This window comes from Cetorhinus maximus, unplaced genomic scaffold, assembly GCF_964194155.1.
Source record: "Cetorhinus maximus unplaced genomic scaffold, sCetMax3.hap1.1 HAP1_SCAFFOLD_2304, whole genome shotgun sequence".
In the NCBI taxonomy this organism is placed as follows: domain Eukaryota; kingdom Metazoa; phylum Chordata; class Chondrichthyes; order Lamniformes; family Cetorhinidae; genus Cetorhinus; species Cetorhinus maximus.
Genome location: NW_027598243.1, coordinates 742 through 13,498, shown reverse-complemented (window position 1 = coordinate 13,498; position 12,757 = coordinate 742). Strand labels below are relative to the sequence as shown.

The 12,757-nt window shown below is 39.3% G+C and overlaps 1 protein-coding gene across 2 annotated transcripts in view; it reads right to left on the bottom strand.

Moving 5' to 3' along the window:
* LOC144677207 (interleukin-6 receptor subunit beta-like) overlaps window positions 1-12,262 on the bottom strand; it is a 36,614-nt gene extending 24,352 nt beyond the window's left edge. For both annotated transcript variants that reach the window (XM_078537393.1, XM_078537394.1), the window contains exons 1-2: window positions 12,174-12,262; window positions 6,563-6,644 (exon numbers count right to left, since the gene is read on the bottom strand). In XM_078537393.1, the coding sequence (XP_078393519.1) occupies window positions 6,563-6,644; window positions 12,174-12,256 (165 nt within the window). In that variant the 5' untranslated portion in view covers window positions 12,257-12,262. The remainder of the gene's footprint in view (window positions 1-6,562; window positions 6,645-12,173) is intronic.
* Between the last annotated feature and the right edge of the window lie 495 nt (window positions 12,263-12,757).

Below are 12,757 nucleotides of genomic sequence, written 5' to 3'. Positions count from 1 at the left end.
ATTCCTCAATCTCGCTGTTTTAATCATTCAGTCCCTCAATCCCACTGTTCTTATGTCAGTCCCTCAATCTCGCTATTTTAATCACTCAGTCCCTCAATCTCACTGCTTTAATCACTCAATCCCTCCATCTCTTCATTTTAATCTGAGTCCCTCAATCTCACTGTTTTATTCTCTCAGTCCCTAAATCTCACTGTTTTAATATTTCAGTCTCTAAATCTTTCTGTTTTAATATTTCAATATCTAAATCTCACTGTATTAATATTTAAATCTCTAAATCTTGCTGTTTTAATATTCCATTCTTTGAAACTCACTGTTTTAATCTCAGTTCCTAACCCACGCTGTTTTAATCACTCAGTCCCTAAATTTCACTGTTTCAATCTCTCAGTCCATAACTCATGCTCTTTTAATCACTCATTCCCTAAATCTCACTGTTTTAATATTTCAGTCCCTAACGTTCACTGTTTTAATATTTCAGTCTCTAAATCTCAATGTTTAATATTTCAGTCTCTAAATCTAACTATTTTAATATTTCAGTCTCCAAATTTTACTGGTTCAATTTTTCAGTCCCTAAATCTCACTGTTTTAATATTTCAGTCCCTAAATCTCACTGTTGTAATATTTCAGTCTCTAAATTTTACTGTTTTAATCCCTCAATCCCTAAATCTCACGGTCTTAATCTCTCAATCCCCAACTCAATCTGTTTTAATCTCTCAATCCCACTGTTTTAATCACTCAATCCCTCAATCTCGCTGTTTTAATCACTCAGAACCTCAATCTCACTGTTTTAATCATTCATTCCCTCAATTTTACTGATTTAATCTCTCAGTCCCTAACTCACGCTGTTTGAATTACTCAATCCCTCAATCTCACTGTTTTAATATTTCAGGGTCGAAATGTTGCTGATTTAATATATCAGTCTCTAATTCTCACAGTTTTAATATTTTTGTCTCTAAATTTCATTGTTTTAACATTCCAGTCTCTAAATCTTGCTGTTTTAATATTTCTGTCTCTAAAGCTCACTGTTTAAATATTTCAGTCTCTAAATCTTGCTGTTTTATTATTTCAGTCTCTAAAGCTCACTGTCTAATATTTCAGTCTCTAAATCTTGCTGTTTTAATCTTTCAGTCTCTTAATCATTATTTTAATATTTCAGTCTCCAAATCTTACTTTTTTCCAGTCCCTAAATCTCACTGTTTTAATATTTCCGTCCCTAAATCTCACTGTTGTAATATTTCAGTCTCTAAATTCTACTATTTTAAGCCCTCAGTCCCTAAATCTCACTGTCTTAATCTCTCAGTCCCCAACTCAATCTGTTTTAAACTCTCAATCCCGCTGTTTTAATCACTCAGTCCCTCAATCCGGCTGTTACAATACTCAGCACCTCAATCTTACTGTTTTAATCACTCAGTCCCTCAATCTTGCACTTTTAATCACAGTCCCTCAATCTCGCTGCTTTAATCGCAGTCCCTCTATCTAGCTGCTTTAATCACTCAGTCCCTCAGTCTCACTGTTTTAATCTATCCCTATTTCACGCTGTTTTAATCACTCAGTCCCTAAATCTCACTGTATTAATCTCCCAGTCCCTAACTCACTCTGTTTTAATCTCTCACTCCCTAACTCACACTGCTTGAATCACTCAATCCCTCAATCTCGCTCTTTTAATAATTCAGTCCCTCAATCTCGCTGTTTTAATCACTCAGACCCTCAATCCCGCTGCTTTAATCACTCAATACCTCAATGTCGCTATTTTAATCTCAGTTCCTCAATCTCATTGTTTTAATCTCAGTTCGTGAATCTCGCTGTTTTAATATTTCAGTACCTAAATCTTGCTGACGTAATCTCTCAGTCTCTAAATCTCGCTATTTTAATCTCTCAGTCCCTAAATCTCACTGTTTTAATATTTCAGTGTCTAAATCTCGCTGATTTAATGTATCGGTCACTAACACTCACTGTTTATTATTTCAGTCTCTAAATATTTCTGTTTTAATATTTCAGTATCTAAATCTTGCTGTTTTAATATTCCATTCACTAAAACTCACTGTTTTAATCTCTCAGTCCCTAACCCACACAGTTTTAATCACTCAGTCCCAAACTCACGCTGTTTTACTCACTAGTCCCTAAATCTCACTGTCATAATCCCTCAGTTCCTAAATTTCCCTGTTTTAATCTCTCAATCCCTAGCTCACGCTATTTTAATCCCTCAGTCCCTAAATCTCATTTTTTTAATCACTTAGTCCCTCAATCTCATTGTTTTTATCTCAGTCCCTCAAACTCGCTGTTGTAATCACTCAGCCCATCAACCTGGCTGTTTTAATTACTCAGACCCTGAATCTCGCTGTTTTAATATCAGTCTCTCAATCTATCCTTTTTAATCACTCAGTCCCAAAATCTCACTGTTTTAATCTTTAAGCCCCTAAAGCTCACTGTTTTAATATTGCAGTCTCTAAATCTTCCTGTTTTAATATTTAAGTCTCTAAATTTCATTGTTTTAATATTCCAGCCTCTAAATCTTGCTGGTTTAATACTTCAGTCTCTAAATCTCACTGCTTTAATATTTCAGTCTCTAAATCCTACTGTTTTATTCTCTCAGTGCCTAAATCTCACTGTTTTAACATTTCAGTCTCTAAATCTTGCTGTTTTAAAATTTCAGTCTCTAAATCTAACTCTTTTAATATTTCAGTCTCGAAATCTTACTGTTTCATTTTTCAGCCCCTAAATCTCATGGTTTTAATCACTCAGTCCCTAAATCTCACTGTTGTAATCTCTCAGTCCCTAACTCACGCTGTTTGAATCACTCAATTCCTTAATCTCGCTGTTTTAATCACTCAGTCCCACAATCTCGCTTATTTAATCACTCAATCCCTCAATCTCGCTGTTTTAATGAGTCTCTCAATCTCACTGTTTTATTCTCTCAGTCCCTAAATCTCACTGTTTTAATATTTCAGGGTCTAATAATCGCTGTTTTAATATATCAGTCTCTAACTCTCACTATTTTATTATTTCAGTCTCTCAATCTCACTGTTTTAATATTTCAATCTCTAAATCTTTCTGTTTTAATATTTCAATATCTAAATCTCACTGTATTAATATTTCAGTCTCTAAATCTTGCTGTTTTAATATTCCATTCTCTAAAACTCACTGTTTTAATCTCAGTCCCTAACCCACGCTGTTTTAATCACTCAGTCCCTAAATCTCACTTTTTTAATCCTTCAGTCTCTCAATTTCGTTGTTTTTCTCTCAGTCCCTCACAGTCGTTGTTTTAATCGCCCAGACCCTGAACCTCGCTGTTTTAATCACTCAGACCCTTATTCTCGCTGTTTTAATCTCAGTCCCTCAATCTCTCTTTTTAATCACTCATTCCCTAAATCTCACTGTTTTCATCCCTCAGTCCCTAACTCACGCTGTTTTAATCACTCAGTCCTGAACTCACGCTGTTTTACTCACTAGTCCCTAAATCTCACTGTTATAATCCCTCAATTCCTAAATTTCATTGTTTTAATCTCTCAGTCCGTAACTCACACTGTTTTAATCACTCAGTCCCTAAATCTCACATTTTTAATCACTCAGTCCCTAAACCTCACTGTTTTAATATTTCAGGGTCTAAATGTCGCTGATTTAATATATCAGTCTCTAACTCTCACTGTTTTGATATTTCAGTCTCTAAGTTTCATTGTTTTAACATTCCAGTCTCTAAATCTTGCTGTTTTAATATTTCTGTCTCTAAATCTCACTGCTTAAATATTTCAGTCTCTAAATTCTACTGTTTTATTCTCTCAGCGCATAAATCTCACTGTTTTAACATTTCAGTCTCTAAATCTTGCTGTTTTAATATTTCAGTCACTAAATAATTATTTTAATATTTCAGTCTCCAAATCTTACTGGTTCAATTGTTCAGTCGCTAACTCTCACTGTTTTTATTATTTCAGTCTCTAAATCTCACTGTTTTAATATTTCCGCCTCTAAATCTTTCTGTTTTAATATTTCAGTATCTAAATCTCACTGTATTAATATTTCAGTCTCTAAATCATGCTGTTTTAATATTCCATTCTCTAAAACTCACTATTTTAATCACTCAGTCCCTAACCCACGCTGTTTTAATCACTCAGTCCCTAAATCTCACTGTTTTAAACTTTCAATACCTAAAACTCACTGTTTCAATCTCAGTCCCTAACTCACGCTGTTTAAATAGCTCAGTCGCTCAATCTTGCAGTTTTAATCTCTGTCCCTCAATCTCGCTGTTTTAATCACTCAGCCCCTCAATCTCACAGTTTTAATCTCTCAGTCCCTCAATCTTGCTTTTTTTAATCACTTAGTCCCTCAATCTCACTTTTTTTATCTCAGTCCCTCAATCTCGCTGTTTTAATCTCAGTCCCTCAATCTCGCTGTTTTAATCACAGTCCCTCAATTTCGCTGTTTCAATCACAGTCCCTCAATCTCGCTGTTTTAATCTCAGTCCCTCAATTTTGCTGTTCTAATCACAGTCCCTCAATCTCACTGTTTTAATTACTCACTCCCTCAATCTCACTGTTTTAACCTCAGTCACTCAATTTCAATGTTTCAATCTCAGTCCCTAAATCTCACTGTTTTAAACTCTCAATACCTAAATCTCACTGTTTTAATCTCTCAGTTCCTAACTCACGGTATTTAATTCACTCAGTCCCTCAATCTCGCTGTTTTAATCTCAGTCCCTCAATCTCGCTGTTTTAATCACTCAGTGCCTCAATCTTGCTTTTTTTTATTACTCTGTCCCTCAATCTCACTGTTTTAATCTCAGTCCCTCAATCTTGCTGCTTTAATCACAGTATCTTAATCTCGCTGTTTTAATCTCAGTCCCTCAATCTTGCTGTTTTAATCACAGTCCCTCAATCTGACTGTTTTAATCACTCAGTCCCTCAATCCGGCTGTTTTATTCACTGAGTCCCTCAATCTCGCTGTTTTAATCAAAATCCCTCAATCTCACTGTTTTAATCTCTCAGTCCCTAACTCACGCTGTTTTACTCACTCAGTCCCTCAATCTCACTGTTTTAATCCCTCAATCCCTAAATATCACTTTTTTAATCTCTCAGTACCTAAATCTCACTATTTTCACATCTAAGTCTCTAAATCTCGCTATTGTAATCTCTCAGTCCCTAAATCTCACTGTTTTAATATTTAAGTCTCAATATCTTGCTGCTTTAATCTCTCAGCCCCTCAATCTCGCTGTTTTAATCTCAATCCCTTAATCTCGCTGTTTTAATCACTCAATCCCTCAATCTCACTCCTTTAATTTTAGCCGCTCAAACTTGCTGTTTCAATCACCCAGTCCCTCAATCTTGCTTTTTTTATAACTCAGTCCCTCAATCTCGCTGTTTTAATCTCAGTCCCTCAATCTCGCTGTTTTAATCTCAGTCCCTCAATTTCACTATTGTAATCTCAGTCCCTCAATTTCGCTGTTTTTATCTCAGTCCCTCAACCTCACTGTTTTAATCACTCAGTCTCTCAGTCTCGCTGTTTTAATCACTCAGTCCCTCAATCTCGCTGTTTTAATCACAGTCCCTCAATCTCGCTGTTTTAATCATCTCAGTCCCTAAATCTCACTTTTTAATCTCTCAGTCCCTAATTCTCACTGTTTTAATATTTCAAGCTCAAAATCTCGCTGTTTTAATCTGTCAGTCTCTAAATCTCATTGTTTTATCTCTCAGTCCCTAATTCTCACACTCTTAATCACTCAGCAAATCAGAACGAGAAACTTCCAGGAATTGTTACAAAAGTACGCTTCCATTTTCAGTGATGAACTGGGAAGGATTCGTGGGCCAGCGAAAATCCACGTATACCCTAACGCAACCCCCAGATTTATCAGAGCCAGACCAGTCCCTTATGCTCTATGGGACAAGGGCGAGACCGCGATAAACAAGCTGGGAAAGTTGGGTATCTTACAACCAGTGCAATTTTCCGAGTGAGCAGCCCCCATAGCACCCGTACGGACCAAAGTGTTCACTTATGCGGTTTACGGGGCTTAAATTAACTGTAAACAGAGTGGCTAAACTTGATAGATATCTGATACCAAAGATTGACAAATTATATTTGAAATTGGCCGGGGGCAGCACATATTCGACATGAGCCATGCCTACCAGCAGGTAGAGTTGGAAGAAGGCTCGAGGATTGTATCAATATATTCGACTACCCTTTGGAGTCTCACCGGCATGTGCTATTTTCCAGCATACCATGGAAAATCTGCTTCAGGGACTGCCCCATGTCGTTGTTTATCTGGATGACATCTTAGTCACTGGATGAACTGATGAAGAACACTTAGCGAATTTGGAGGAGGTGCTGAAACACTTCTCACATGCAGGAGTGCGCTTGAAGCGTGAAAAATGTATTTTCCAAGCCAAAGGGGTCGTTTACTTGGGCCATAAGGTCGACGCGCAGGGCCTGCATCCCGTAGAAGAAAAGGTCAAGGCTATTCGCAAGGCATTGGGGAATGGAAGGGATGGAGTTATAGAGAGGGAGATGGACAGATACCTATACCTTCTGAATTCTGGTCACACCATGATATCAGCTAATGTGGCATGCAGGCATTTACCTGGGGTTGGCTCCCTGGGCTCCAGCTGGCAAGGGTGCTGTTTGCAGGGCTTGGTACCTTGGGCCACAAGTGTTCTGTAATCCTGTGAATCACATCAAATACATTCATGTAAATCTTTCAAATGCAGTGACTACTACACAGACATAAAATTAAATTGCATTTCCTGATTGAATATTGTGATATATAGAATGGCATCAATTTTTTGTGGGTGGGGTAATTCAAAGTGGTTGGTCACAAGTTGAAGCCTTCAGAAATTCACCCAACCAGAGTGGGAAACTATTTCACAGCATTAGTGACAGAGCCAGCCCTCTGAGCCAGTGATATTATCACCAGTCGCAGTGCAATTTCACGTTGCTACTTACTGTCTGGGCCATGTTCACGCTGGTAAATTGCAACTAGTGGAGTGCCACAGGAATCAGTACTGGGGCTTGAACTCATATGATCTAAATTAATGACTTGGATGAAGGGTCCGACTGTATTGTAGCCAAATTCTCTGGCAATGCAAAGATAGGTAGGAAAGCAAATTTTGAGAGGATACAAGTAATTGCAACGGTTAGATAGGTTAAGTGCATGGGCAAAAAAATTGGAGGTGTTGTATAATGTGGGAAAATGTGAGGTTGTCCACTTCGGTGGGAAGAATGGAAAAGCAGAATGTTATTAAATGGAGAGAGATTGCAGAATGCTGCAGTACAGGGGGATCTGGGTGCCCTTGTTCATGAATCACAAAAACTATCATGCAGATACAGCAAATAATTAGAAAAGAAAATGGCCTTTATTGCAAGAGGGATAAAGTATGAAAGTAGGGTAGCCATGCCACAATTGTATAGGGCTTTGGTGAGACTGCACCCAGAGTTCTGTGTACAGTTTTGGTCTCCTTACTTAAGCAGGGATAAAATAGCCTTGAACCAGTTCAGAGAAGATTCGCCAGGCTGATTCCTGGGATAAAGGAGTTGAATTATGAGGAAAGATTGAGCAGGTTGGGCCTATACTCACTGGAGTTTACAAGAATGAGAGATGGCCTTATTGAAACATATAAGATTCTGAAGGGTCTTGACAGGACGTGTGCTCAGAGGATGGGGATAATCTAGAACTAGGGGGCACAGTTTAAAAATAAGAGGTCACCCATTTAAGTCAGAGGTGAGGAGGAATTTCTTTCCTTTCAGAGGGTCATTAGTCTGTGGAATTCTCTTCCACAGAGAGCAGTGGAGGCTGGGTCATTTAATATATTCAAGGCTGAGTTGGACAGATTTAGGATTGACAAGTGTGTCAAGGGTTATGGGTGACAGGCAGGAAAGTGGCATTAGGCCACAATCAGATCAGCTATGATCTTATTCAATGGTGGAGCAGGCTCAATGGGCCAAATGGCCTACTCTTAATTTTTATGAAATTATGACCGATAACTTTTAAACAGAAATTGAAACTTCATAGCTTAGAGGATGATATGGCAAGATCACACGTTTTAAGACATTTACAGCAACAAAGCTCTAAAAGCGCTAAAGACTATATTTTGTAGGCAATAGTACACTTTAAAATACAGAATAGAACTTCACGGGTATACTTTACACTGCCCTTTAAGTAGTCATTCAATTTTCCCAGATCTAGTTCAGAGTGATTCTTCACTCCCGAGGGTGTACTTCCATCCTTTTCCTTTCCCAGCCTGGTAACTTTTAAGTCCAGGACTGTCTTTCATAGTGAAGGTATTTCCTGGTGATTCTCCTCTAACACAATTTAGGCTATTCTTCCAACCTCATGACAAATCCTTACGAATTTGGTTTTATCAATCCAAGCACAAGATCCCACCCAGATCTTGCACACTGAAACATAGAGACTTTTGCCCTGTAGCTTCTCCTTTTCTCCGGGATCCTTCCAGTAACATGGAAGCCCATTATGTGAGAGAAGTATACCTTGGTGCGTTGAGCATCCAGGAAAAACAGAAAGAGGCCATATATCCCCATCATTTGTTTCCATCCTGTGCCCATGAGTTTTAGGGATATCTTCAAAAAATTTCACCTCTCAAAGCCGATACCCATGGAAATATGAATCACAAGTGCCATGTATCCAGGCAGAAATTCTGTTTAGCTATCCTTGAGTCCAGAACTTTCTTTTATCTTGGAAACAAATGTACAGTTTAAAGCATAACTGTTTACAACCTGACATTCTGTACACCTGCCTGGAACTTTGGAGACTAGGGGTTGGATTTTTGGTCCTGAGGTGAGTATCTTGAGCCTGGAAATTTCCTGGCTTGGTGCATAGGTCTTGGGAAAAAGTGCCCCAAATGGCATGCTTTTTCTCTAGGGATGGGGGTGCAGGATGGAATCAGGCCCATTGTCCCTAGATGCAGTTCGGAGGCAGCCACAGTGTCTGTCAAATGGAAAGCTAGGTTGTTTAAATGGCTTGCCTTAGTTCTCTGCAACTTCAACCCAGTTGTTTTGCTAAACATTAGATATTATAGGGCTCACCTTTTACAACCCCTCACCTCAACACAGTACCCATGCCTATATATACCAACCTATGCCCCCATCCATTCCAATGTACCCTTAAAGCCCCATGCTAACAAAGTGCCAATTTATGACCTTCAATCCACCACCCTTTGCCCTTACACCCTCCATGCCAACAAACCCGTGAGCAGACCTCAGGAACCATGATGAGATGAAATAAAATCAAAATCTAAATAATCATTACAGAGTTCACTATAGAAAAAAAAGCCCATATAAAAACAAACATTTGCATTTATAACCCCACATCAAAGACAACTAACTCATTAGTAACCTCTTTGATCTATCAAACAATTTGTGAACTCACAACACCCACAAAGAAAATGATAGGCTGTGGAAATCAGCCAATTATTAACAATGCTAAAATTATAGCACTTTGGGTTATGTCAATAAACAGCTATTGAAGCTGCTAGAAATCTTTTTTCAATTTTCAGATATATAGACAGGCACTGTTTTTTTCAACTTTTAAAGGGCTGGCCATTTAAATAGCTTGACAGATTGACAGTTCAATAGAACTTATCCACCTTTAAAGAGCATTTACAACTTTTCTAAAGATTCATAACATCTACATTGCGTGATGAAGATCTGTGTTTTAACTCAGCACTGAATTAAAATGACAGTACTGAGTTTGGGTTTCCCACATGTTGAAATCATTTCCCATAAGCAGCCAACCCCGCACCTCCCACCCCCCCAAATGTGGTGAAAACAGGACCTGTCAGAAATGGGGTGGGGTGGGGGGGACTTCTGGGTAGGTCCCACCTCTTTTTATTAAAGGTCACTGGAGTTTCTACGACTCCACAAAAATCTAACCTAAACACTGTAAACACAGATGTTGCTGCCATTGTCCCCAAGTGCACAACCTTACACCTTCTTTCCAGCAAAGCAACCTATGCCTCCCTTTAATTTTTAACAGCCACGTCACCGAAACCTGTTGTCAGGCAGGTTTGACAGCAGGTCATATGATCCCCTTCATTTTACCCTAAATTAAAGACACTGTCCCTAAATGTAGCAATCTTATAAAACCTCATGTGTGTAGCGCTCTGTCTTGAATAGGCCGCACCCCACCTCTTATTCTTTACATGCTAGTAGTTTGGGTCCCTATTATGTTAACTGCCTTTCTATTCTCATTGACTTTGTTGTCAGACAAATCCTAGAAAAATGCTGAGGACAACACAAGGACTCTTCAGAGCATCAACCTGACCAAAGCATTTGACTCAGTAAATTGTGAGGCTCGGTGGATTGTGCTTCAAAAATTTGAGTGTCCAAGAAACTTCAACACAATCCTGCAACTGCTTCAGATATGACTGCAACTGCCTTGAGTGGAAAATCTGAAACAGACACTTTCAAAATTTGGACCGGGGTCAAGAAAGACTGTGTGAAAGCCCCCATACTATTTACAATCTACCTGACAGTGAGTATTCACTTCAAAGAAAAACTACCCCTTGATGTCAGTCTTAAATACCGTCTAAATAGAAAACTCTTTAACCTCAGTCACCTCCGTGCCAAAACTAAACTGGCCACCATAGACATATATGATCTATAGTTTATGGGTGACTGAAGTGTCATTGCCCAGTGTACCAGATTTTCAAGCCACTCTCAATCTTTTCAATCCTGCATAAAAGAAACTCGGCCAGTCCTTGAATTTTGCCTATACCGAACTCATATCGAGCCACACCTGGACAGCCAAATATTCCACCTCCCATAAATTTGAAGGAGAGACTCTGGAATATGTGCCAGGATCACAGAATTGATATGGCACTGAAGCAGGACATTTGGCCCATCGTGTCTGCACCAGCTCTCCGAATGAGCAACTCACCCAATGCCACTCCCCTGCCTTCTCCCTGTAACCCTGCAAATTCTTCCTTTTCAGATAGCAGTCTAATTCCCTCTTGAATGCTTTGATTGAACATACCTCCACCACACTCTCAAGCAGAGAATTACAGACACTAAACACTTGCTGTGTAAAAGTTTTTTCTTTCATGTTTCTTTTACTAATTACTTTAAATCTGTGCCCTCTTGCTCTCAATGCCTTTACGAGTGGGAACAGTTTCTCCTTATCTACTCTGTCCAGACCCCTCACCATTTTGAACACCTCTATCAAATCTCCTCTCAATCTTCTCTTCTCCAAGGAAAAGCATCCCAACTTCTCCAATTTATCTTCATAACTGAAGCTTCTCAACCCTAGGGCCATTCTGATAAATCTTTTCTGCACTCTTTCCACTGCCTTCACATCCTCCCTAAAATGTGGTGCCCAGAACTGGTTGCAATACTCCAACTGAGGCCAAACTAGTGACTTATACAAGTTATACCCTATGCCCCTATTAATTAAACTCAGGATACCATATATTTTATTAACTGCTCTCTCAACCTGTCCTGCCATGTTCAATGACTTATGCACATATACACCCAGGTCCCTTTGCTCCTGCACCCCCTTTAGAGTTAAAGCCCCTATTTTGTACTGTCTCTTCAACCTCTAACTACCAAAATGAAGCTCTTCACATTTCTCTGCATTGAACTTCATCTGCCACCTGTCAGTGCACCCCACCAACTTGTCTATGCCATTTTGAAATTCAACACTATCCTCCTCACAGTTCACAATGCTTCCCAGTTTTGTATCATCCACAAACTTTGAAATTGTGCCCTGTACACCAAGACATTGGTCATTAATATATATCAGGAAGAGCAGGGGTCCTAACACTGATCCCTGGGGAACTCCAATGTAAACCTTCCTCCAGCCTGAAAAAACATCCATTAACCACAACTCTCTGTTTCCTGTCACTCGGTCAATTCCATATCCAAACCCACTTACCTTACTTTGGCAGCTACCTCTATCAACAGACCATTGAGGAGATCTAAGGCCAGACCAGCTGCATCAGTTCAGCCTTCTACCAACTACAACAGTGAGTTTTTGACAACAAAGACCTCTGCAAGTTTATCCTTTCCTCTCAGAATGTTCTGCTGTCACTCTGTGACAATACAGTGTGAAACTGTTAAGTAGAGGGAGATATATAACTGGTGCTGCTAGTTGGCTTGGAGATTCCTTTTTCACACTCACTATGTTATAGACATCCTATTGAACATGAATAGTACTTATTTCAGAGGATTGAAGTTCTTACATTCTTCGGCGAAGAAAACACATCAAAAGCAGAATGGACAGTAAAAGGAGAAGTGGGAAGAGCCATGCAAGGACAGTCAACATGTTCCCATCATCTGCACAAAGAAAACAAGATATTTACTTGAGTAATGTTATATAAATCTGTTGAATACTTTTAGAGAAAAAAACTCCTTCCCTTCGGCCTGTCTCTGTCTTTGTTTCTCAGTCTCAGCCATCAGGGCTTGAGCTTTCACTCAGATGGAGAGGCTCTTTATCTCTGCAAAAAGGCTGTGGAGGTCTGGACCAGGGGTCCCACCCTAAAACTGGCTGCCACCATTTTCGCAATGGGATGGATGGATCCAGTTTTTAAATAGCACATATGTGGTTCACGAAAGCAACTGCACACATTAAAGTGCAGTTGTTTTGAGGCAGATCTGATTTTGCCTAGTCTAGTGAATGTCCAAAAGAAAATGTGTGCACTTTAGACCTGGTAGGAGAAAGTCTGAATTATCAGAGTTATTTAGAGGGGTAGGGTAACACTTTGGATAGGCTCAGTGGCACATTTGGGAGTGGTTTGGTGCCTTTTGGGAGCAGCAAGGTGCCCTT